This window comes from Rhipicephalus sanguineus, chromosome 6 (genome assembly GCF_013339695.2).
Source record: "Rhipicephalus sanguineus isolate Rsan-2018 chromosome 6, BIME_Rsan_1.4, whole genome shotgun sequence".
Taxonomy (NCBI): domain Eukaryota; kingdom Metazoa; phylum Arthropoda; class Arachnida; order Ixodida; family Ixodidae; genus Rhipicephalus; species Rhipicephalus sanguineus.
Window position 1 is genome coordinate 176,121,493 of NC_051181.1, and position 27,564 is coordinate 176,149,056.

Genomic DNA, 27,564 nt, shown 5'->3' on the forward strand with positions numbered 1-27,564 from the left:
ACCCCGCCATTATTCGCTAATCAGGAGCACGCGAGACACCGCGAGTACACGGTTTAGGTGACTTTGCCAAAACATGCGTTGCACACCAAACAAAGCATCGCTATGCAGCAACAGGCCAGCTTAATCTGTAAGTAAATGTCACAATCAGCAGGCGCGCTGTTATGGAGGTGCTTTCTGACTGCCTGCTTGCTTCCCTTCCATTACGTGAATTGTACGCTCTAACCATCTTCACCATTCGAGGCAAACTGTGCGTAATAAACATTTCTAAAAACTTATCTCAGTCATTTCCGAGCCGTTTATTTCGCTTCCCGCTATCACATGTTTTCGGCGTCGCAGATAACGTCTTCCTGTATCATCTCCACCATTACCTCAGTGTTTCGTCCGCCAGAAAACGTGCAGTGCGGTATGGTTAAGCCATAAGTGGCCGAAGCTGCCCAATATATCATGTTTTGTAGGCGCTTTCCTAAAGTGCTTTTCCACATCGAGAACAGCAAAGGTCACTGGTGGCGCGAGACGGATATTACCCATAATTTTGACAACGAGTGTCACTAATCCCGTTAATCGGGTCGGCAGTCACCGGGCGGATTCCGAGGGCGGACGTATCGGGCCCCCGAAACGCACCACGAAAGCGCGTACACTTTAGACTTGGTCCTTTTAGTGCGCCAACAAACGCCGGTTGTTGTACAAAGACTGATTCAGAGCCGAGAGTCGATAACACAAACGAAATATATTCTCAGTTAAGGCAGTACAAACACCACAAACACATGCACACTCGGCTGGTATCAGTTACAACTTCACAATATAACTTAGATGGTGTCAACACAACGGAGACTAAACAAACAGATCACGCGCTACAAATGCAACCTCATGCATTACAACCTATTCAAAAACAGTTAAAGTCCTGAATACTCAACAGCGTATCCAGTCCACAATCCTTGGATGGAACCTGAATGCTTCTCTTCCAGGAAACACTCACGCAAACTCCAGCGCTGATCGTCGTCGTTCCCTCCTTACGTCGTCGGCACCGAATGTTTTTCTTCCAGGAAACACTCCTGTAACTTGTCACTGCGCACACGGCGTCGTCATCCGATTCCTCCAGATTGACGATCGACTGATCGCACAACATCATAAACACGTCTTCTTTGGCTGACAGAGCCAAACTCAACATTACTTCACCATCTCCGAACCGTCTGACTCTGATTGGTCGTCGGTGCACGCTTTTATATCCTCTCCCCCGGGTTCCAGAAGCGTCGGGAGTGTTCTTCGACGTGCAGCACAGCTAAAGCTAGGGAAAGGGCGAGATTCTTCCCGACGATTCCGCTTGCAGGGGCCTCACTCGGCGTCGCGTCATGCTTTCCTCCTAGATGTTTCTAGACCTTGCCGGGCCTCTGCTCTGTCCGTCTGCGGCTGTTTCGAGTGGGTGAGGAGGAGCGCCGCTCCAGGCGTCTTTGATACTTGTTTTTTTTTGTATCGTGCGCTTGTTCGGCGACGTGAGTTCCCGCTGTCGTCTGAAAGCGGCCACGCGCGCGCCTTATTGATGCGTTCGTTTGTGATACTGCCCCCACTTCAAGAATATTATCACATAATATTCAAACAACAAAAATGAGCCTGCACATACGCAACCAGAAATGTCCTACATACAAAGTCCATATCTCAGTCCATTGTGAAACACAATGCGCGTCACATTTAGAATAGAAATATCAATACAATTCACAGGGCATTTCAATGTCACGACACTTGAAAGATAAAAACAAGTTCATAAGTACAACACACCATCACACATTTCATACAAAACAATGCAAACGCACAATGCTCTGAATTTACAACGCTTATACAATTATATCAGAAGCACTGCACACATAATGCCGCACAAACGCCAATAAGGCTAACTGGGCATACAACTTGACACAGGGTATAATAATGCAACACATTCAAACTCAAAACACTTCAAACACATTGAAGTCCAATATACTCTCCTGTCATCATCGTGCCGAGCTTGCGCCCCTTCTTTCAGTGCTCTCTCGCTCTCTTTTTGTTTCTCCTCTTTTTTTTCCTGCGAGCCGTTTCAAGCGACGGTGTCGGAGGAGGCGTCTCTGCCGCCGTCGACACATTCGACACCAGCAAGGCGTCGTCGCGTTCGTTGGAACGTTGTCGGAGCTTCGTCAACTTCTCGTTGTAATGTTGCGCCAGGGCGACCGACTTTGTCTTCATTTCACTCTCAAATGATGTCGGTCGCTTGGTTGCCGCATCACCTGCATGACACGTTTTCCCGTCTTGTACAGTGACCGTTGGTGTCTCCTGCCTGACTTCCTCTACCACCCCGGCTTCATCTTGAGCTCGGGCGACATTTTTATTTGATTTATTTATTTATTTCATCATACTGCGGGCCGAGTGCCAGCCCAAAGCAGGAGGGGCATACATATACGCCGACATGAACGTGAACAAGCGTATCTAGAATTTATACATTCATAAAAAAGGTTTAGTAGACAAACGAACAATTGCATATACAAGCGGCACTACAATGACGCAGTCAGTCTGAGGCATGCAGGCATGCAGTCAGTCTGAGGCATGCAGAGTCGGCGTGTTGTTGTGTGGTTCAGTGTACAAACTCTGCGCAGCGCAGAGAGATCCCCGCGTGTCGGCGCCGCAAAGAGCAGACACGGAAGGCCCCGCTCTGGGAAAGAAAGGCGACTCTGTAGTGACGCCGTCAAAGCGCAGGGCCGCCAAAGCCGCCTCCTTGCTTGTAACAAAAGGGAGGAGATACAAGCTGAACGGGAAGACCCGTCACGACGGTGGGACGACGCGAGACTGGTTTCAGTTATTGTTTAGCATCCGCATGCACCCCTTTGAGCGTTTACCTGCGCTGCCGTTCCGAGAACCTGCTGCTAACAAGAAACACGTGTCGGCGCCGCAAAAGGGAACGCGAGGAATTGGTCTTGCGACCGCTTGGCCGGATGCGACCGGGGGATGTCTTTGTGTACAATCGCTGTCTGGTCGTAATTACGGAACTCGGAGCGTTCAGGTGAACCGGCCCCCAGCTGCATGTAATGACCGAGTGTCATTAGACTGGCGTGCAACGCACTATCGCGTACACATTTCGCCAGTGGCCAGGGCCTGGGAAGATTCGCGCTGCTTTGTGGCGGCTTCTTGAAAGAGACGTTGGTACGCGGGCCTGTTGAGCCAGAGCCGAGCTTTCGGCGCTGGCGGACGTCAGGGGCATGCTCAGGCTATAACGTAGGGGAGAGTGAGATGACACGTGTTGCGCAGTGAACCTATCCCCTCGCGTGTTGTAGATTGTGTCGTACGTTGGACCAATGCCGTGTCTGTCATGAAAGTGTTTGTGCCATTGGTTGTGGTGATGCCAACCCCCAAGTGTGATTGGTTTGTTGAAAGACTCTTTGTCTAACTGAAGGTTGAAAAGAGGCTGTTTTGGATGTGAGAGGAGAGGGAGGTTCGGGCTTGGACCCGGGCAGACGCCTGAGCGTGGCAATAAAGCGTCTCTTCACTGGACAACGGCTCTTCCTTCGCGCTGCCACCGTGCACTCGAGTCATCGAGGGGCGCCGATTCGAACCTCAAACACCTTCCCTCCTTAGCTAGTGTAGAAGCTAGCAGAGGATAGTAGGGAAAGGAAATTAACTGGCGCAGTCGACCCTAGGATCGGAGAGCCCGCAGCGAGGAAGGTGCTGAAGCCCGGCGAAGCTGTCAAGACGCTCGCTGCTATTGGGACCTGCTGGTGAGCTGCCTGAAGCAGTACTGACATTCCGAGCCTGCCGGTCAACTTTGGAGCCAGGAGTTGAGCGACACGTGAGCGCTGGGTGTCAGCGAACAAGGGCGAAGCCGAACGACTTCGTTGAGCGACTGACGAGGCGCTGCGGTGTCCTGCATCGGGAGGAGAGCGCAAGAGACGTCGACGTGAGGGACTGACGCAACGGCGAGGGTGGTCCGGTGGAGCACCGTGAGCATCGAGCGACTTCGTAACGACAAGCGTCAGAGACGGGACTGACGCAGCTGCAACTGACAGCGACACCGGGCGACGCATCACGGCAAGGTGAGGCTCGCTTTGTGCTCTCTCGGGGCCCTTTTTACTGAATGCACTTGCGTTCAGGCACACTCTGGGAGATGTCGGATTCAGAGGGAAATGTTATGGAAGGTGACAGTGTAAATGGATCGGATCGCACTCGGGAGTTGATGCTTGAGATAGAAGCATTAAAGCTCAAGCTTGAGCTGGAGAAGATGAGGTCGTCGCGTGCCTCTTCAGAGGAGCCGGAAATCCGGAACCGGCATAGCGGTATTGCATGGTACGCGAAAGAGTTGAAAGCAGTCCTTGCGCCCATGCCCACTAATGAGCCAATGATTCCCGCCTGGTTCAAGAATGTGGACGCTCTTTTTGCGGCGTTGAGCATACCTGAGGAAGTGCAGGGCACTGTTATATTGCCATTCTTAAGTGACAAGATGCGGACATTTGTTGCCAATCAATCGGAGGCTGGGGTAATGGCGTACCCAGATCTAAAATCTAAAGTTTTAAAGGAACTGCGGATGACTCCAAGTGAGTACCGCCGAATGTTTCTAGAAATTAAAAGAGAGGCAGACGAGTCTTGGAGCCAAGTGACGGCACGCCTGGAGACAATGTTCACATACTACCTCAGAAGTAGAGAGGTGCAGTCATTTGAGAGCCTTCAGGAATTGCTGATAGCTGATAGGCTGAAGCAGTTAATGTCAAATGATCTCCGCTCACTGGTCACTCAGCAGGAAGTAAAGGGCTGGTTGAAGCCCAAGGATATAGCGGAGTTAGCCGCAAATTTTGAAGAAAGTCTCGACGGCAGCAGGCAGAGCAATTACCGCGGCACTGCAGTAAGAAAATCAGAATTATAGGCCGCACCCCAAACAACCCACTGGTCCAAACTTCAGCCCTAACTCAGGAGTATGTTTTGGATGCGGACAAAGGGGCCACTTTCAAAGGGATTGCGAGTCTTCACGAGACACTGCCGCTAAGAAAGCAGAGGTTGCGTGCGTAGCTCCCCAGAAGGAAAGGTCATTTGAGAGCCCAGCCACACCGTCGCGGTACCCTGCCTTTATGAACAATTCACTGATGGGAGATCCGAGGATTGAAATTTTCGTCGGAGACAAGCCCTGTTTCGCGCGCATTGACTCAGGTGCGGATATCACAGTGATACGAGCGAAGGAGGTAACCGCCGAGATTTTGGGACAGAGTAGTGGCATAATAAAGCTAACTGGTGCTTTCGGTCAGGGCGTTACAGCGCGCCTAATGTATGTGCCCCTCGGCCTTCCACACTCGTCAGGGAGCGCTACTCAGCGGGTGACTTTACTTTGCGCCGTAACTGATCAGTTGAGTACCAGTGCGTCCGTACTACTTACTCCGAAAGATTACGAATGCCTTCGTCTCTGCCGTCAAGAGTTAATGAGTGACCTGAAGGAGTATGATATGGGAATCAGCTGCACTACACAGGAGATGGCACCGGAGCAGCATTTACCATTGAGAGACCAAGAGCAGGTGTCTCAAGGCTCTAACCCTAGTGCTAACGCCGTGCAGCGCACATTAGAGGAACCACCAAGCAGTGAGCAACAGGTACCTAACACCGAGGGTGAGGCAAACACCTCGTTAGAAGATAAAGGAGAGGAGGAGCAGGACGCACAGGCGTTGGAACCGCAGGCGTCTAATTTCACGTCAGGTTTGGAGCAGGGGCAGTTGGAAAGTCAGAATTCTGTAGGAGAAGATATTATTGAGGACAGCGAGCGGCTTGGGCCGGTCACTGAGAGTTCTTTCGCAGAGGAGCAAAAACGAGATGAGTCACTGGCCGATGCTTGGCGCCAGGCAAAACACGGGTCGCACGGCATGGTAATTGACGGTCAGTTGCTCTATCATAGGGAGCAGTTAGACGGGAAACAGTGCCTCCAGTTAGTAGTACCAAAGTCGCGCCGAGCCGAAGTGCTAGAGTTAGCACACGACAGCCCTTGCGGTGGTCACTTCTCAGAAAAGAAAACGAAAAAGCGCATTAAAGCGTCCTTTTATTGGCCATCATTGGGATCGGATGTAAAGCAACATTGTCAGAGCGGTCATGGGTGTCAGGTTCACGCGCGTAGGCTTAAGACCGATCGGGTGCCTATAACGCCTTTGAACAGACCGCAGACACCTTTTGAGGTAATTTATCTTGACTGCATAGGCCCCCTTGAGCCAGCTTCCTCGCGGGGTCATAAGTAAGCTTTAAGTGTTGTTGACCTGTGTACACGGTGGCAGGCCCGTAACTAGGGGGGGGGTTGAGGGGTTCTGACCCCCCCCGAAATTTTTTTGATGCTTTAACTTTCGGGTGATACTAAATATTTACACGCCTTCACAGCGACCACCAGCTGCCAAAGTTACACTGCAACTTTCCTGGCATTGCTTCCCTCTTCTTCCTTCTTCAAACCTACCCTTTTACCAGAACACCTCAGCGCTCCCTCCCTCGCACCTGCCCTATTTGTACAGCTTTGCACTTCGCCCTCGCGTTCCTTCGTCTTTCACCTCGTAAGCAGCTCCTTTATTGATTCCAGATGCTTTCCTTGTGCATTGCCGCTGGAGAAGTTATCCGTCTGTGCGGACCGCACGTGTCGGCTTTGGGTTCCTACGAAAGCGCGTCCTCCTTCTGTGAAGGTAAACAGTTCGACAGCAACGGCAACACCACACGACGTGCGCAAATTTGCCAGGGAAACGAAACCCCTAAGCGGAAAAAACTCAGCGGCGCATTCCGAGGACGCAGGCTGCAGGGTAAACTTTTCTCAAACTGTAGTCCTCGCCACCGAAAACGAATCATCGAAGATGACATCTACTGAAAGACTGGCATATCCGAGCAACTTCGAACAACCTTAACCACACGCAAGGAAATCTACCCTCTTCTGTACACAGAAGGTATATGCGCCTCCCTACAAAGCGCACAAAGCGAGGATACAGCTGGCAACACATCCGGCACCAGCGGTCAACTTTCACAGGAGAGAAAAAACGCCGCCAAGCTGGGCTGCGCGCGGGAGTACAGAGGCTGACGTCACAGCCTACAAAGTGCATTTTTGGGGGGTCACGGCTATTTAATTAGCGCAGCCCAGAGAGAATTATGCAGGCGCCCAGGGAGCCGTTCTGTGAAAAGGTGACTTTTTCAACAGGAAACGGAGCAACACCTCCTTTCTGGACTGTACCACGGGAGTGCAAATGTCTCGGCAGTGCATTCCTTGGGGGTTGCACGTATATTAAGGGGAGGTATGCAGTGCCCATGGAGTCTTCTGTGAAAAGGTCTTTAAGGTAGCGTTAATTCCAGTTTGCTGCAGCTGGAGTACAATAATGGGCCTGCATGCACACCAGCTGTAGCGGCGGTTCAGAAAACACATGCGCCACGCGGGAGCCGGCGCGGTTCATCACACTTCTACATTCTAGCCACTGTAAAGTGGATAAGAGAGGAAGAAAACATCGCCCCGCCGTTCACGCCAGGCAGTCGAAGCAGTCGCAAACGTCTTTTGGAGCCACTGGCCACTTCTGTGTGCGTGCACAGGATTGCGGCAGCAAAATGAAAAGACACTCTGCAACAACGAAGCAAAGGAGTCTTGCGTCTTACTTCAAGAAAGTTCGAACCGATGAAGCGGACGGAGAAAGAACCGCCTCCTTCGAAGGATAAAACTTCGCTCTCCTCAGCACTTGGTGGAAAGCCAAGCGCGTCCGAACTTCTGTAGCGACTCGGAGAATGCACCGGTTTTATATGAATCACCTGAGAACGAACACAAGCAGGTACACCCATGCGCCGCCGGGAAATGATGGTGGCCGCAGTGCAACTCCTAGTGAACTTTGTTCTACAGTCAACGCTGGGCAAAGTGACGCCTTTACCACTGGGCAATCCCAAGGAAGGTGAGTGGCATGGCCCTACACATTCTGGTTCGCCTCCCCTCACACGTCTCTGATCTCTTCACTGTCCCTGCTTACGTACGGACGACCTAACCTGCTGCCATTCCCGTCGCCGACCTTCGCGCTGGGCGACGCTACAGTGGCAGCTTGTAACACATACATACCGTTTTTGTACCGCGGTTACATTGTGTTACTTCATCAGGAGCCGTTGGTCGCGGTGTCCCCGGCTTGGTGGTGCTATTGTCCAAACTTATTTCTTTGCTTTAACCAGAATTTGAGGTGACATACCAATTTCTTTATTTGGGTACAAATAATTGAAAAGTACCATCGAATTAGTACAAGTAAGCGATGTACTTGTTTTATTCACGAAAATAAGCCAGTATAAATCTTAAAAAATGGCAGCCGTTCTACACGCAAACCCCCCCCGAAAAAAAAATTCCTGGGTACGGCCCTGCCGTTGGCAGAAGTGATTCCACTGCGGGCATTGACAGCCAAGGCAACATGTCAAGCTCTAATAGATGTGTTTAGTCGACTGCGGAACGCTGAGCTGATATGTAGCGACAAGGGACAAATTTCACGGCTTAAAACTAACGGTGGAGCTCCATGGATAGTTAGGTGTAAAAATGAGTGCGCTACGCCCGATCACCCCGCAGAGTAACGGAATCGTGGAACGCTGGAATGGGACGTTCAAATGTATGCTGCGCCACGTAATCGGCACGCACGGGAGAGATTGGGACCGCTACGTGCCTGCTTGCTGTGGGCGGTATCGCGAAGTGGCGCATGACATTACGGGAAGTCACGTTCGAACTTATGTATGGTCGCGCACCACACATGGGCCTCTCAGCATCCTCCGTAATCGTGGACTGGTGAGTGGGACTCCTCCGATTTGGCTAAGCAAACCAGCGGCAGTCTATTTAAAAGAGCTCAGACAACAAATGAGCGAGGTCGCAAAAGTGGTGGATGAGCGCAGCAGCGAAATCCAGAAGCTTTATACACAGAAGTATAACCTTCGCTCCACCCGGAAGGAGTTTTCAGTGGGGGATCAAGTCCTCGTCATGCAAAGTGAGGGCGGCAGCAAATTGCAACCGAAGTGGCAAGGACCAGTGGCCGTAAAAGAGAGAACGCGGGCCGACAGTTACGTTGTAGTGGACGCAACGGGTGCTGAGAGGCTAGTTCATGCTAATAAGCTCCGACCGTATCACGCGCGAGCTAACAATGTAGGGGTGGTATTCAAGGCCGACGCAGAGTGCGGGAACATTGAGATGGCACCGCATGCTGTAAAGTCGTGCGGCCAAGTTTCTGTGGCTGCCCAAGCAAGTGATGTAAGTTCTAGCCAAAGGGAGGAACTCAATGCGGTTCTTCATGAGTATAGAGAGGTGATGTCGGACCGGCCTGGCCGAAGTAAGTTTGGTGAGCACAAAATCACATTGTCACCCGGTGCTAAGCAGACACGACCACATATGTATAGAGTACCAAGGGCATTAAGGGCAGAAACTGGACGGCCAATTGCATTCCTTAGTAAGAAATTGAGCCCGTTGCAACAAAAGTGGTCCACAATTGAACGGGAGGCGTTTGCAATTGTGTGGGCGCTAGAGTCTTTGGGTACGTGGCTATTTGGCACAAAGGTCAAAATAAAGACTGACCATGACCCGCTGACTTTCCTGACTCGCGCGGCTCCCTCAAGTGCTAGGCTAACGCGGTGGGCATTGGCGATCCAAAAATATGACATAGAAATTGTTCATATCAAAGGCGCACTGAACAAGGCTGCTGATGCTCTTTCGCGTCTCGGATGATCATTTGGGTTGTGTTCATATAACTGTTATGTTAGTAGACTGTTATAAATGTCATGTAAGTAGCCTGTTATGTTTGACGCAGACTGTTTATTACTTTATCGGTAGCCATTGAACTAGTTACTCTGGATCGAATGAATGAGCAAGTTTTCTTTTTGCATTTCGGATATAAGTGTCAAGTGTTTTGTAACGTAGCTCAGAAAGACGAACATTTGTGTATATATGAAAATGTATTGTTATCGTAGGCATTCCTTTTGTTATTGCAGTGTAGACTTACCCTTAAGTCATAGAACTGTGTGTATAGTTGTATCAGATTTGTTTTGTAGGGCCAGTGTTGCTATGTAATGAAGCGATGTTTTGGGGAATGTATTGATTCTTTTTCGAACCGGGTGCGATCCTTTGAGCCTATAGATATAGCTGACGCGGAGTCCGTCGCCTCCTTTGAGTGTGTTCTGCGGGGCCTGAAGGGCGCACAATGTGAGTCTCATGTGTTGGGACAATGATGGTGTGGTGAATGTGAGAGACACTATGCAACATGACTCCGAAAAGTTTGCGTGCCTTGTGTCAAGCTACCATGAGCTCATTAATACTGTTGATTTCATTCAGAGTGTGTCATAATTGTTGTTCGTCGCACGGATTTTGTTTGTTTCTTCTCCGCAGTATGTCGAGAAAGTTGTTATTTTGAGTGTGAAATGGAAATTGGTCCAGCACTTGCGTGCGTGAAGAGTTTCCTATTTATTTTGTGCGGTGTTTTTTTGTTTTTTTTTATCGTGTTACGTGGACATCGAGGTCCAGTAACACTCTTGAGGGGGGAGGAGTCAGTCTGAGGCATGCAGGCATGCAGACAGTCTGAGGCATGCAGAGTCGGCGTGTTGTGTGGTTCAGTGTACAAACTCTGCGCAGCGCAGAGAGATCCCCGCGTGTCGGCGCCGCAAAGAGCAGACACGGAAGGCCCCGCTCTGGGAAAGAAAGGCGACTCTGTGGTGACGCCGTCAAAGCGCAGGGCCGCCAAAGCCGCCTCCTTGCTTGTAACAAAAGGGAGGAGATACAAGCTGAACGGGAAGACCCGTCACGACGGTGGGACGACGCGAGACTGGTTTCAGTTATTGTTTAGCATCCGCATGCACCCCTTTGAGCGTTTACCTGCGCTGCCGTTCCGAGAACCTGCTGCCAACAAGAAACACGTGTCGGCGCCGCAAAAGGGAACGCGAGGAATTGGTCTTGCGACCGCTTGGCCGGATGCGACCGGGGGATGTCTTTGTGTACAATCGCTGTCTGGTCGTAATTACGGAACTCGGAGCGTTCAGGTGAACCGGCCCCCAGCTGCATGTAATGACCGAGTGTCATTAGACTGGCGTGCAACGCACTATCGCGTACACATTTCGCCAGTGGCCAGGGCCTGGGAAGATTCGCGCTGCTTTGTGGCGGCTTCTTGAAAGAGACGTTGGTACGCGGGCCTGTTGAGCCAGAGCCGAGCTTTCGGCGCTGGCGGACGTCAGGGGCATGCTCAGGCTATAACGTAGGGGAGAGTGAGATGACACGTGTTGCGCAGTGAACCTATCCCCTCGCGTGTTGTAGATTGTGTCGTACGTTGGACCAATGCCGTGTCTGTCATGAAAGTGTTTGTGCCATTGGTTGTGGTGATGCCAACCCCCAAGTGTGATTGGTTTGTTGAGAGACTCTTTGTCTAACTGAAGGTTGAAAAGAGGCTGTTTTGGATGTGAGAGGAGAGGGAGGTTCGGGCTTGGACCCGGGCAGACGCCTGAGCGTGGCAATAAAGCGTCTCTTCACTGGACAACGGCTCTTCCTTCGCGCTGCCACCGTGCACTCGAGTCATCGAGGGGCGCCGATTCGAACCTCAAACACCTTCCCTCCTTAGCTAGTGTTGAAGCTAGCAGAGGATAGTAGGGAAAGGAAATTAACTACGCTTTCATAAATAAGGTTACAAACAGGACGCAAATGTAAAAGCGCATAAAACAACCAACACATCAGACATCAAACATGCACTGGTATCGTAAATTCACTGACAAATATTCCTCTAGACAATGGTGAAAATCGTGTGCTTGTACGACAAACTCTGGCAGCTTATTCCATTCCGATATCGATCTCGGAAAAAAAACTATTAAGAAAGCAATACTACGAGCAAATATAGGCTTCAAAGCATGGGGGATGTGTGACGCGTTCTCTTGACACCAAATGCCCTAGAAATGACGGTGGCGTTATATTGATCCTTTTGCACAGAATGCTATGCAGGAAAGATAAACGGGCTATCTTTCTACGTATTTCCAAGGGCGCAATCTGATTATTCTGCATTAGCTGTGTGATAGCCTCGTGTCTCCTATACTTTCCAAAAATAAAGCGAACTGCTTTCCTTTGAATGCTCTCGAGCTGGTGAATGTCTTTTTTTGTGTACGGGTCCCAAAGCGCACACGCGTGTTCTAGTTTTGGCCTTACTAATGTTAAATACGCCAAAAGCTTGATATTAGAAGGCGTGTCCTCAATTTTACGTCTAAGAACGCATAGTTTACGAAACGCCGAGGAGCTAATATCTGTTATATGAGCCGTCCACGTTCAATCGTTGGTCAGTGTGACGCCTAAGTACCGGTATTGCGTAACCTGCGGAATCACTAACAGGCTGTACTCGAAAACGCTCGGTTGCTGTTTTCGCGAGATCCGGAGTAGCACTGACTTTGAAGCATTTAATTGCATTTTACTCTTCACACCACTGATCTGTTTTCAACAGTGATTCCTGGAGAACTTCCTGATCGCTAATTGAATTTACTTCTTTGAATATAATGCAGTCATCTGCAAATAACTTTATGTTAACTGATTCCGGTAATATTTCTGTTATGTCGTTTATGAAAATAAGAAATAGCAACGGACCGAGCACACTGCCCTGTGGTAGTCCAGACAGAACTGCCAACGTAGGTGATAAGCAACCATTTATGTCTACAAATTGTGATCTTTTTAGCGGATATGCAGTAATCCAATTAACAAGGTACTGTGGAAGCCCAATAACACTTAGTTTGTGAAACAACTCCACATGTGAAACTTTATCAAATGCCTTACAGAAATATAGTAGGAGCACATCTACCTGTCCAGATCTGTCTAGTATTGCTGCGAATTCATGGACTGTAGTTACGAGCTGAGGGACAGTCGACATTCCTCGCCTAAAACCGTGTTGATGCTGAGACAGAATGTTGTTCATTGCTACAAAATCAAGAATTTCACCGGCCACAATGTGCTCAAGAAACTTGCATGATGCACATGTGATAGACACTGGTCGATAGTTCTCTACAATGCATTTGTCATCTTTTTGTGGATAGGCACTACTATGGCATTGTGCCAATCTTCTGGTATATCCCCGGACTCTAATGGCACTTGGAATATTCTCGTCATGTATTCTGCTATTTGATCAGCATAACGGTTTAGAAATACATTAAAAAGACCATCTGGTCCAGCACTTTTCCTAATTTTTAGATTACGGAACATTTTGAGAACACCCTCCACCGACACCATGGGAACATCTCCGATGGAAGAATTGGGTACAGATGTCGCTGTAGTACCACTATCGTTATTGAATACGCTCTGAAAATATTCATTAAAGCATTTGGCTATTGCTGCTTCATCCGTCACTAGTTCTCCATCAAGTTTAACTTCTTTTACGCAATCTTTACGGTTGGAAAGAAATCGCCAGAACTTCTGTGGGTCGCTCTTAATGTACTCTGGGAGTGTGGTCCTGAAATACTTTCCCTTCGCTAGACCAATCTTAGCGGTTAAGGACTGTTTAAGCTCTCGAAAAGTTTGTGTTCCGGTCTTATGCTGCTTACCAAGTCTTTTTAATTTTCGTTTTATCTGAATATTCTCGCGGCTGATCCAAGGGTTTCGACGCCCTTTTTTTACTCTTTTTATGGGTACAAAGTGTTCCGTACAATGATTTATAACTTCCTTAAACCTCTTCCACAAAAAATGAACATATTCAAAGTCGTGGTATACTAATTTTCTTTCTAAATATTCAATAATACTTTCATCATCAGCACGTACATAGTCACGTATGTGCGCTAATGAGGCAATTCTAGCACTAGCAGCATGTGGAGCACTCCAGGAAAATAACAGTAACCTATGGTCTGAAATGCCGGGCTCTATGGTAAGTGTTCTATTTGAAAATTTTTGACTAATAAAGAAAAGATCCAGCACTGCGTTTTCGCGAGTTGGTTCCTGTACAACTTGGTCGAGGTTCATTGCTAAAAGTATATCTAATACCACATTGCAGGGTGCATATTTTTCCGAGTTAAATCGCTTCCAATCTATGTCGGCCAGATTAAAATCACCACTGATAATAACATTACGATTTCGATGCAGCAACAGGAATTCATACAATTCCTCAAGATACGAATGAGCGGCATCAGGTGGCCGATAAACTGCGCAAAGCAGGGCCACCTCTTGAACCTCTATCTCGTCTGTACAACTTGTAACCTGGTGGTACAATTTCGTCACTACTTACGGGATTCTCTTCCGCTGTTGCTTCTCTTTGTGGTTCCCGAGCTGATGAGGGCTCCACCTTCGGGTCTTCTTCCAAACGTTCTTCATCGTCCTGCCCTCGCGCTCCGGTGTTGTTTCCAAAGATGAGCTCGCACAGGAGGGTATTCATGCACAGGGCAGTAACTCTCCCGCTGAATAAGGGGTCTCAACCTCAATCTTGGCTTCAGGAAGCATTTGAATCGAACTATCAATCAGGCAAACTGGGTTGGCATTGCCTGTGAACTCACTGTCTCGGACCAATTCTTTTCGTACGATAACAGTGGTGCATCCAATATCTCTTAGTTCCTTTCTACCAATTTTCCCCTTAATTGTCGGCATTCCTTTCGTTATGCCGAGGTTATGCCTGTCGGCCGTGTCGCCATCACAGCACCAACGATATAAATCTTCTTCCCACTCTTCAGCCCGATGAATTCATCATTGGTCACTTCGGCTTCCTCTTTTAGCGGGGCACACACACAAGCTGCATGGTGGGCTTTACTCGCATCGTTTCGACATGCGTCTGCCTTGTGCCCTGTTTGTCCGCATTTAACGCATTTCGTCACACTGGCACGTGAAAAGTTGGTCCGACAACTGTTAGCGCGATGACCCACTCGGTTACACAAAAAGCATCGCGGAACACTCTCCTGTGCATGCTTCTTTTCTTCAGGTGCCGATTTCTTCGAATCCTCGGAACACTCCTTTTTGACTTTGGCCAAATTCGTGCCTTGCACTTCCAAGAATTGATCGACCAACTCAGGCATGTCCTCGAGCGATTTAGCTCTCCTCTCTTTCAGATATAGCGACTGGCTCGGGTGGCAACTGGTGAGAAATTGTTCTCTGATAAGAAGCTCTCTAAGCTCACCGTACTCCTGTGCCATCTCTGAAAGTTCGATCCACCTGTCAAAATAATGGCTGAGTCGCGCGGAATACTGCGTTGCCGTCTCGCCATCAGCTGGCTTTTCAGTACAAAACCAATCTCGGAAGCCTTCCACCGTGAGTCAAAATGGCTTCAGCAAAGCAGATTTCACTTTTGTGTAATTAGCTGCATCGGTAGGCGTCAGCCTACCGTACACACTTAGCGCTTCGCCACCCAGACAAGTATTTAAAGCAGCTCTCCATTGCTGCTCCGGCCAATTCTGGCTTTTAGCAATCGTCTCAAACCTGTGCAGGTGCGCATCAAGGTCATCCTTCTCATCAAACGCCACAAGCATTGCTTGGGTTCAAAGGGAAGCTATGATCTTTTCTTTCACTGCTCTCGACTCTAGCCTGGACGAGAGTTTCTATGCGCTGTTGCAAACGAAGTCGCTCAAGTTCTATCTCGTGCTGCCGTTGACTTTCTCTCTAGCTATATCAGCTTGCATCTGTCTCTCTTGCGTCTCTCTTTCTTCTTTCTCCCTCTCAGCTGCTAGCCTCTCTCTTTCTCTCTTTTTCCTTATGGCTGACCTACTTTCGTAGTTCGGCCCCAGACAAACCCATCTTCTCACAAGAGCAACTAACTTCTCGAGGTTCATGATGCTTAGTTTCTACAGCGCGACTGGACGCGGACGGAGAAGGAACACGCAAACACACACACAGCGCTGACTTTCAACTGGAATGTGAAAGTCAGCGCTGTGCGTGTGTTTGCGTGTTCCTTCTCGGTCCGCGTCCAGTCGCGCTGTAGAAACTAAGCATGGACAACCAACTAGCCCGCCAACGCACTTTAGTCAGGTTCATGATGCCCGTCAAACAAAGCCTAGCCACGTGAACAAACCCTCTGCCTAACTTCGAATTCCAAAACGCTCTCTGCACACAGGTTAGCGAGAACGCGGTGGAACACTTAAAAATCGTTCGCAAGCACTACCAGCGTCTCAAGGCTTTCTCCCTGCTTTGGACACACTTTGCACCAAAAAGGTCCTGTCGCGGACGCCAGAAAAATTGTCACTAATCCCGTTAATCGGGTTGGCAATCACCGCGCGGATTCCAAGGGTGGACGTATCGGCCCCCAAAACGCACCACGAAAGCGCGGACAATTTAGACTTGGTCCTTTTAGTGCGCCAGCGAACGCCGGTTGTGGTGCAAAGACCGAGTCAGAGCCGAGAGTCGATAACACAAACGAAATATATTCTCAATTAGGCACTGCAAACATCACAAACACATGCACACTCGGCTGGTATCAGTTACAACTTCACAATATAACTCAGATGATGTTAAAACAACAGGAACTAAACAAACCGATCATGCGCTACAATGCAATTTCATCCATTGCAACCTATTCAAGAACAGTTAAAGTCCTGAATATTCAACAGCGTATGCAGTCCACAATTCTTGGACGGAACTTGAATGCTTCTTTTCCAGGAAACACTCACGCAAACTCCAGCGCTGATCGTCGTCGGCCCCGAATGTTCTCTTCCAGAAAACGCTCACGTAACTTGTCGCTGCTCACACGGCGTCGTCATCCGATTCCTCTAGATCGAAGATCAACTGACCGCATCATAAACACGTCTTCTTTGGCTGACGGAACCACACTAAACATAACTTCACCATCTCCGGACCGATTGACTGCTGGTCGTCGGCGCACGCTTTTATTCCTTCTCCACCGGATTCCAGAAGCGTCGGGAGTGTTCTTCGGCGTGCAGCACAGCCAGAGCTAGGGGAAGGGCAAGATTCTTCCCGACGATTCCGCTCGCAGTTTGGACTTGCTTAAAATGAATACTTTACTATTTTCAACAGTAGTGGAGCAAAAGTAGAGCAAGGGTCAAATAAGTAGCTTAAAATAGTTGTGGAGTTGCTTGACGTTTCGGTGCGGGTCACTTGACCCCCGTAGGAGTGTTACCGGCAAGAGTCGCCTGACTCCCTATAAGTGGTAACGCGATCCTTCGGATAAGAGTCGTGCCACTCTTCCTAGAGGGCCAGGGAACTCTCCTAGAGCGCGCCGACACTGACCCACCAAAAGAGTCACCGTGACTCTTTAAAGAGCTTCGTATACGTGGCAAGTCAGAACTCTCCCAAAAGAGTCACGTACACCCTTTTTTTAGAGCGCACGACGCTCCTAGCGCCCTCCCAAGAGGAAGAGGACCGCGAGGACACGAGAGGCGGGGACGCTCGGAACTGAGAGCAGAATGGAACTTTCAATAAACACCACCACGTGTTTAGCGGTATGGCCCAAAATTTAAGATGCAAAAGCAGAGACGTAAAGGCTGTTTCACATGCCGCGATTGCAGCGAAGAAAATCGCTCGGTTCGCTCTATTCGCTCTCTTCGCAACCGCCGCTAACGGCGGTTTCATTTCACATGGACTGCGAATGCTCTGCGATTTTCGCTCTGCGACTGGCGCGGCGCGCAAAGCTGCTTACTGCCGTTGTTTGTGGCAGACACTGCATAATTTTCGAATGTAATGTAACAATCTGTGCGTTATGATATTCTTAACTTTTCATCACCGGTAGCGAAGAGCACGCGTGTTTTGTCATTTAAAAACACTTTCCAATCTAAATTCACTTGAGAATACGCAACAACGGCCATAACCAAAACAAGCTCCTTGGCGCAATTTCGACGGCTCGGGGGTTGGCGCAATTTCGACGGGTCTCGACTGAAAAATCGCTCCGCCGCTGCGAACAGAGCGAAAAATTTCCAACATGTTGGTCGCTCGCCGCTGACCGCTGCGGCGAGAGCGATCGGCCGTTTTTTTCGCTGCGAGCGAATTCGCAGCCTGAAAATCACCCTCTTTTGTGTCATGTGAAAGGGCCTTAAGGGTACACCGGGACGAAGCGACACGGTAGCTCGCGAATACGCCAGACTCCTACGACAAAATTTGGACATACGACCTAAAAACATGCTGCAGACATGTAATCGAACTGGATTACACTCGCGGTCGTAGTCAGCCCCGAAAGGGCGCTGTCTTCACTATCAGAAGGAATTACTCTGCTATAGAAGCCTTCAAGGCCCACTTCTATTTCTGAGCAGAACCTTGTGCATCTTGGCACAGTTCCGTCGCCAGGAACGAACTATTACGAGATGACAATGTTATAGATGCGAAGTATCTTAAGGCGGAGCTCAATCCGGTGGTGGTGGTGGTGGTGTGCGGCGTGACCACCCTTACTGCGCATGCGCATACCCTCTCCGCACACCTCCTCTCCCCTCCCCGCTCCACATTCCCTCTCCCCTCCCCCTTTCCACTCTTCCTCTGAAACGCGGGCTAGACATGCCGAAATTCTCTCCTGCGCAACGCCGCGATGAGCTCGAGCGCATGCGCGTCCCCTCCGCTTCTCTCTCCTCTCCCACGCTGCCCCTCTCTCGCCCGCCTGTCGACCGCGTTCCCGCTCGCCCTGTGAGAATTAACGGCCAGGCTAGATGGAAGATACGACGCGCGTAGCGTTCCTCTTCGCGTTCCAAGACGCGAGGTCGGTAGCATGCCCAACGAACGCCAACGGAACGCGATCGTGCAAGTGCTCCGGCTTCGCATCGCCTCATGGTCCCCTTTAGGGAGATGGCGTAATTTTTTTGTAATCTACACGATCAGGAGGAGCTTTACAGGAGAGCTTTACAAAAAATTTTCGCGCTCTATCGCGTTAGGCAATGCACTTATAATTCGTAAAATTTACCTGTATCGCTGCACGCTGGCGTGTGCAACGTCCGCCGTGAATGTTTTCACAATGACTGTACGGGATGAGCACTGATGGCAACACAAGACGTTCCCTTTTTGAAACCAATGTTATGGAAGTGCAATAACGTGTGCAGGCGGCTCGAACAGGCTTTCCTTTTGTTTAATTGGCATTTCTTAGAATGTGCGCAAATGCAACAATGTGTAGTAAAGGGTTAAGGTGAGGGCAGCTATTGCAAAATCATGGCATGAAAATCATACATGATCACTCTAATAATTACACAAACTGGAACTGTTAAACTGCAACTCTGAACTGCAACTGTGAGCCAAAAATGGAACTGTGAAATACTGTCAAACTTCTATAACAAAGTGGCTAAAACGCTAACGTAGTAAGTCTATGAATGCCTTTTCGCGCACAAGCCGTCGTTAAACTACAAGAACAAAATATGGTTGTTAGTCAGCGCCTTGTATGTCTCTTCTCGTCTTCGTCTTGCGTCTCGCGCCATTTTATCGTCCAAGTATGTACCAATCAGCCAAATTCGAGGTGCCAATACAGTTCCTTATCCCGACCGTTAGTCGCAAGTAAGCGTTCAGGAGCAAGCACGAACGCGCAAATGTAGACATGTACAAGCACATACACGCACGCACGCACACACACGCATACCACGCGCGCATGCGTACACGCTGAGCTACAATGCACAAAATTTTGGAAGACGGTTGAGCTTGCTTAAAATGTACTGATGGGCTAGTGGGTGAGCCATGATTTTCGAATAGGCAGCGCACAAAACGGCAGCGAACACGTACACAAAAAAGACGCAAACACAAGCGCTGTGTTTGCGTCTTTTTTGTGTACGTGTTCGTTGCCCTTTTGTGCGCTGCCTATCCGAAAAGTTGAGCTTCGCCTTCAAGAGTAGAATGCGATAGCGCATCGCATCGCCTTCTCAATCGCTATAGCCTGTCTTCGTTTCTCGGTTGGCGCCTCAACCTTGCCGCAAGGAAAGGAACTTCTGTGCGCGTAACATTGCCCGTTCAAAGTATCTTAGAATGCTTACTGCAAGTACCGTTGCGCTGCAAGTAAAAAAAAAATAAGAGCATATCCACGGGTGAATGATGAAGAGCTTGGGCGAAGCTCCTGAAGCAATCATGGTTACACCGTGAAATCTTCAGTGGTTTCGCCCAGCAGTAATCAAAGCGATAGCCCAGTACATCATCAAAGACGTGACAAACATGTATATATTTCTACAAGAAATTTTATTAATCGTAAGTGGTAGCTAGACGTGGCTTCCGTTCCCCCTTCATTATAACGGCTTTATGGTCGGTGAAGTGATGGATCGGTGATGGGTCGTAGTGGGATGTTTGCAGAGACGAAGTAGTGGGCAGTTTGCAAAGGTGGCTTCCATTGCCCCATTCATTATAACGGCTTTATGATCGGTGAATGGATCGGTGATGGATCGTAGTGGGATGTTTGCAAAGACGAAGTAGACTGCCGGTTACGCCTTACGCCGGACGCGTGACAAGGTTAGACTAAGGGGAGCTTCGCCCTAAAAAGAAAAAAAAAGAGGGCGACCTTCTTTTTGGTCTGGCGGTCCCATGCCGCCAATTTCCCTCAGGTTGGGTGCCCTCCCAAGCGACTGTGTACTTTCCTGTGCGGAGCGCCAGGCCGGAAGTGCGCTTGTACCTATTTTACCAGTAAGTACCCGGCGGCAGCAATTCTCTGCCTCCCACAGCAGCGGCGGATGCTCGACTTTCACCATGGCTATGGTGGTTAACGTGCGCCCAGAAGCCTTTACAGAACCTTATGGGGTCAACTTTGGAGATGAGTACCCAAGATCAACCGAGTGGCAGGTCGGTGTACTCCTCTACCCTTTAAGAAAAACCGGTGGGTTTCTGGTCGGCACCGGCAATCGAACGCGGTTCCTACAACATTGGAAACGAACGCTTTACAATGTAGCCATCGCTGCGATAGAGCGTCCGCTTCCAATGCGGTAGGTACCGGGTTCGATTCCAAGTGCCGAGCGAAAACCCACCGGTTTTATATGGCGGCACACTACGCCATATAATTCTCCCTTTTCCGAAATGGCAACGTACCCACTACGCGTCTGCAAGGCTACACGTGCACCAGCGCAGCTGCACGCTTTCTTCAGGCTATTTCTGCTGGCAATGTTGATTAATTATTTCTGAGTGCTTTGAACAGATGGGCCTTTAGACAACCAACTCGTTGCGCAATTAAGATGTTTTACGTCTGCTACGGTTCTACGCTTCTGCCATGCAAAACGCGATAACGTAATCGGACCGTGTTCGTATCGCCTTCCCAATCGCCAGCCTAGCTTCGCTTCTCTGTGGAGACCTAAAACCGTGCCGCAAGGAAAGCCAAAGTGCGGACGCCATCCGGCTCCTATCTTTGCACCTACCTCGATTTTCGCCACGGACAGCGCTCTTTTTCGCCCACAACCAAGGACGACGCCGCCGCCGACACCGACGCCGGAATTTCTGCGAAACAAGCTTTTCTAACGCTATCGCGTTAAAAGCGCATGCTGTAATGTCAACGAGGCGGCACAGGCACGAGGCGGCACAGGCACTGTGGCGCCTCGTGAGCACAGGCATTAACGAGGCGGTACAGGCACTGTTCACGAAGACTTGATCTATTTACCGTCTACGAGAAAATCACGTAGAACTTTGAGGACTTCTGCGGGCACCACACTGGTCAGTTCCCGCACAGAGAAGATCTAAACTTTTCAGACAATTGCGAAAGCGTATCTCGGACGCGACTATATACAGTCGGCTACTTACTTACGCAGAGAAAAAGCGGTGAATCTTAACTACGCGAGTTTCTTATCGCCATGGGCCCTTATTTGATGTGATTGGGCTTCAACAACAGAAAATATATAGCACCGCTCGGCGCAGGCCGCGCATCCATGTTTGGAAAGCTTCGCGATGGTTTCAGATTGTTCCGTTAAGAATACGCCCAGAACGTAACTAGTGTTTATTCGGGGGCTTACGCGAGCGCCAGCGATAACGCTGGAAGGTTCGATCACTGATGTATGAAAGGCGACGCGTTCCACCGATGATCAGTTACTCGACGGCAGACACCTGTTCTCGCCGCTATCAGTGTACATTGTGAATTGCTTGTACTTTGAGTTTTTATTTTCCTGGCACAAGTTCGCCCAATAAAGTGTTCTGTATTTCCCAGTTTTGCTGAAGCCTTCGTCACCGTCACAACCACAACACCTGGTGAGAGGTGCTGGTTCGTCCATGTTCTGGACACCCACGCGAAGCCGTGATCTAAGTCTAAGTCATGAATAAGGCGCTAAAGACATCCCCGATCGTCGAACTACCGCAGGGAGCAAGGACTACAGCCAGAGAACAGAGTACAGGCCCTTCCCGACAACACCAGGCAAGCGAAGGCTTTGACCTCGACACAAACAACGATGACCGCACCAGTGGCCCCCATATCGATTCGGCTTCATGAACCCATGAAGCCACCAACCTCCCGCGGGTCATCACTTAAAGACACGGAAGCTGGTTTGAAGGATTCAACCGGGTCGCAGTTTTCAATGATTGGACCAGTGAAAACAAACTACGCCACGTTTATTTCGCCTTGGAAGACGCCGCTTACTTTAGAGTAAGGGCAGTGATAATCGCTGTGTGGTCGCTATGGCACAGTGACTGGTTCTGCAAAATTTGTTCCTTTCGTGGAGCTTTCTATGCACGCTGTTCTTCTCGTGTCTTTTATTTCCGTGGTCTAGCCATGGTGGTCTTAGAATGAACTGAATGAGTTTCTAGACGGGTCACCCTTTTATATATGAAATCGCGAAACATACGAGGGGAGCAGGAAGGGCCGTTTGACGTCCCTCGAAGCCCTCGTGTGAAGTGCAAAGCAGCTGCAACCTAATCTTTACCAGGAACGCGTGGGAGGGTGTTCCCATTGTTCACAGGTGCCTTATCATCCATCATGCGGTTTTGATGCTTGTTTTGCGTTTTTTTTATTGAAACGAATACTCGGCTTTGTGCTGTATGCCTGATTGCAGACAAAGATATGCCGTTTGCCTTTAATTGTTAAAGGGCCCCTAAACCACTTACAGGTCGAAATTCAGTTGTGGCGTTGCAGTTGTGCACGAGTCTGCAGCGAACGCTAGCGGAGTTACACGCGTTTGCTCGTTTCGCTCTTTCCTTCGCTAGGCTGAGTTCGTCGGCTCGTTTCTGCACCTCTCCGAATACCCTGCCTCAGCGTCAGAGGTGAAAACGTAAGGAGCGCGCGCATCTGCTAGCAGAGGACCACGCGAGCGTCTGTGGTGAGTAGTGGGACTTGCCCAAGTTCTGTGGCACATGCGCGCTACAGGAATTTTCGCTGACGCCCCAAAATTTTCAGACCAATGAGAGGCCTACGGCTTAGCTGTAGAAGTGGAAACCCTACTAGAGATACGTGAAATACGAGCGCGTAACTTAAACAGGGACTTCGGAAGACAAGGACTGTCGTTGTCTTTCGAAGTTCCTGTTTAAGTTACGCGCTCGTATTTCAAGTATCATGAATCAACTCGCCTAGTCAGCCATTTTAACAACCTACTAGAGACCCCTGTACAGCTGTCGAACGAGAACATCGGTGTGTACACTGAAGAGGCAATCCGCCTGTTCTGTCATGCCGACACAGCTATGTCCGAGGGAAAGAAATTTCGCTTGCTGATGCGGGGAGTCAAACAAAAACTGTTTGCTGTTTTTATATAGCGGCCGTGGCTGGACTTGTACACAACCGCCCAAGATGGGATAGAATTCGTTTCGGAGGCCCACGACGATCGAAACGGTGCTAGAAATACCTACGAGATTCCTTAAGCCGAATTCCTTATATATTTATTTTACCGTGATCGGGCTTCACCTACAAAAACCTGTTACCACCACTCGTTGCAGGCCACGCCGGAATGGTTGGGAACTTCGCGATTGTTAAGATGGCGCGCAGGACGAAAGTAACCGAGCTTATTCTAGAGCGGGCACCAGCGATAACGCTGGAAGGTTCCACAAGGCATCTGTAAAAGCCGACGCATTCCCAGACGAGCATACTAGTCGACAGCCCGACGTACGTGTTCGCCGCTATCCATCTGAAGGACAGTTTTTATTTAACGCGACAATATTACGTCATACGGGACGTCTCACGTCACGTGACAGCAATTGCAAGTTCCGCCAGTGCGATTCATAGAGCATGGAAACACGCCTTCTGTGCATCAGATCCGCCACACTGGAGGTTTACGCGATGCCATCACAAAAAGCCGCAGTCGAAGAACGTCTGACAGCCGCGCGATCGTCGCCATTCCTCGATTGAGCGTACGTACCCGCTCGCACTGTTCGTGCATTGTGTCCACGTCGAACTCCATGAGGCTCCGCACGAAGCCTTCCTTGTCGCGGCAGCCGCAGATCACTCGCTTCAGTCCCATGATGTACGACTGGGACCACCAATTCCACAATTTGTACCTGGACAGTCGAAAAAACTGTCATTGTTTTCAGTGTTTGTAGACATCTCCGTTGTCATTTTATACAATTCTTGGACCATAACCACATAACATATCCCGGTTTTTCAGACTCATAACGAATATCCCCTGCGGCAGCGCCGCAAAGCTAGTCTATTTTGATTGGATGAGGCTCTTTTTCGCGAATAACGCATCTTGTACAAGACGACTGTTCAAAAACACAACTACAGGGAGCTTCTCGGAAACAAATTGAACGAGAGTGATGCAGCTGTCAGCTGGAAAAAGGCTCGACTACTCTTGCCAGAGCAATTAAAGGTGCAATGTCTATCGAAACGAAAAATACTTTTACTGAATTCTTGGGACAAAAACAGTCACTGTGGTAGAAATAGAGCAGTTGTCGCAGTGTTCAGACACTAAGTAGATCGAACACTCAGCTTCCAAATCATGTGATTGCCGACTTGGAGCACTTGGCACAGTGCTGGGCAGTATCGAAGATACATGTATCTTAGATACTATCTTAGGTACTCTATGGGTATCTTGTATCTGTATCGCGATACTCCTCGAAAGACGAGTATCTGTATCTGTATTTCCGATACATTCGATAATGTATCGTGTATCTAAGATACAAGATACTGCTATCGCAACACAACCGTGCGAAACAATAATCGCTGGCCAAGCTCCGCTTCTCAAGCTGGTACTGGTCTCACTAAGCCATCTGAATAAGTCTTAGGGCAGTGACGCAATTTATTTTTCCGCCAGAGTACCCCAGTGAGGGCAGAAGATGAGGAAGACAAGCGCGCGGACGTGTACACCCAGCCACGTACCTTTTGTTTGCTCGATTCTTTTCTTTTTAGTTGCGCAAATGCCGCGACACTTGCTCTTAGCCACTGTCCTGCGCCGCGTCTATCGCGCAAATTCTGATGCTGCTACAGTGCCGTTATTGAACATTCACCTGCGTCTTGCTCCGTAACGAAATGCGATGCGTGCAAGAATGGGGTTCCTTTGCGTCGCGTGGATTTTACATATCAGCGATTTGAAGGATCTCGTGGATGTAAGTTTCACTTGCATGCCATGAATTAACTTATATGTAAATAAGAATCTAACAACGTTAGCACCACTGGTACTGATGCTAGATCTAAAAGAGCAAGCGTTTACCTCACAGAAAATATCTTGGCGTACCGTATCTTTCACTTCTTGCTACATTTATTCAAACAATTTATGAAATCATAATTTGATTATTAGCACAAGTGCTTTCTTAGCTGTCATTTTTCATCCCTTACATTACCTAAGTCTCTGCACTTTTTCCGGTCTGGTCACTGCAGTATGTCTTTGTAACGCGCTCCCAAAATAAGATCTCCTTTATTCTTCTGTCTACTTTATTTCCACTACTGTGTACACATTTACACGTTGCCAAGGCGATTTTGAACACAATATAATTATGCGGGCGTACCTTGAGCAAACAGTACAAAACATTCTGCTTACCGCTTAGGAAAATAGCGAAATTGAGTTTGCGTTATAATAATGGAAATTATTAGGAGCCATCTTAAAGATGTTAGGAAGGGGATTCGAGAAACTTTTACTGAATGCTCTGTTTTGCTCATGAGCGTCCCAACGAGCCGTTTCAGGCAATTTTCCATAGGCACTGAATTTTCTATTGTCTCAACAAGTAAGTTGACAATACTTCATGCTCATAGCTTTTAAGGGCGCCGTCTGTATTGTGTTTCTGTACTCATTCAATGTGAATGTTTGATACACAACCACCTCTCTATTTTACTTATATTTGTTTCCTGTTTCAGGCTTTCTTTATTTTTCGCATTACTAATCGCCACGTAATGGGAGCTATAAGTGGCAATAGCGCGAATAGCGGCGGTGTCCTGCGACACTTTATGGAACTATACAATACGTCTGAGACGTTTCTGTGTTGCACATGTTCTCTCGTTGAAGAATAATTCCAAAAAAGGTTGCACGTTAGTGAGTACATCAACAAAGAATCCTTTACGCCAGCATATAAGTAGAATATGACAATTCATTGCAGTTTGCGTCATCTACGTATACACCAAGGGTCTCAAACGGAGCTTATAGCCAGCGGGCCGCAGTCGCGAATTCTAGTTGCAAGGGCCGGGACAGAGTGAAGGTGGTGGGGAGAGAGTTTGAACAAAATGACGTTTGAAATGAAGCCTTTCCCATATCTCATATATAGGTCATTTCTGAAGGCGATTTGGAGTCAGGATTCGAGAAACATCTATAACGATGTACAGAATGACTGATATCTGGACGCGGATTCTGAAATATAGAGTTTTTGTTCCACGGTTATGTTTTAGCACATGGTGACCACATGTTCCTCACGAAAGGAATGCTTCAGACCATCATGTCTCTGCAGCTCACGAACATTATTAGAAAATAAAAACAAATGAGACGAAGACGGTCATGTGTGCGGGCCGGGCCGCTAGCGAAATGGCTCAAACCCATAGTATACACCATGCGCCCCCCCCCCCACAAAAAACTATGAATAAAAATGTCGCTACCAGCGTTGTTGCTGCTGTACACCTGTCCGGGTATACGGTATTGTGCAAGCTCTCTTTTACGGACAAGGTAAAAGTCCACACCGGTATTTGCGCCGTCGTAAGAAGGCTTCTTATTGAAGTTATTGTGATTATATGGCAACCTACTAGATGGTCGGCAAGCTGTGCAAAGCAAGTACCGCTGTCAGTGAAGTGTACAAAGAGTCGTCCTGTGAAGAAACTAAAACAAACCCCAATAAGTTATTTTGGAAGGAAACTAATGTACTTTGAGCAAGAAGGGCAAAACTTTTGAGATGCTGACAGACATTTCATTCAAGTGAAACAAAATAGGTCACAGTTAGGAAATTTTGAAGACAGTTTCGTGCATAGGCGCTTGCTGCTACATTATACGGATTTATAATAACAAATTTGAGAATGTATCGAAGTATCTTAAGATACAATTGGCAAGTATCGTATCGGATACAATTTTTGCGGCAGTATCTTGTATCTGTATCTTCAATACTTCTTGCCTGAGTATCTTGTGTCGTATCGCGATACAATTTCAAAGTATCTTTGCCCAGCCCTGACTTGGCATAACAATGTCCCTCAAAACATTTTCTGACTCCATGTCGTGCAAACGCATTCGGTACCTTGAAAACCATTGAACCATTGCGTATCGGCAGGAAAACATCGGATGCCACTGAAGAACTATGCCTGAACTTTTCCTAATGGGTTGGAAGCATTAAGAGACCCACTCGTTATGCAATTCGCATTGTGTGACGCCTGGTTGTTATTTTAACTCATCTACCACGCCTTATTACACATGTTAACGGGATTC

General features: G+C 48.7%; 1 protein-coding gene across 1 annotated transcript in view; it reads right to left on the reverse strand.

The window, feature by feature from the left end:
* Window positions 1-27,564, reverse strand: part of LOC119397087 (uncharacterized) — a 279,847-nt gene that overhangs the window by 26,864 nt on the left and 225,419 nt on the right. The window contains exon 4 of the mRNA XM_049417322.1: window positions 24,091-24,229. Coding sequence (XP_049273279.1) covers window positions 24,091-24,229 — 139 coding nt within the window. The remainder of the gene's footprint in view (window positions 1-24,090; window positions 24,230-27,564) is intronic.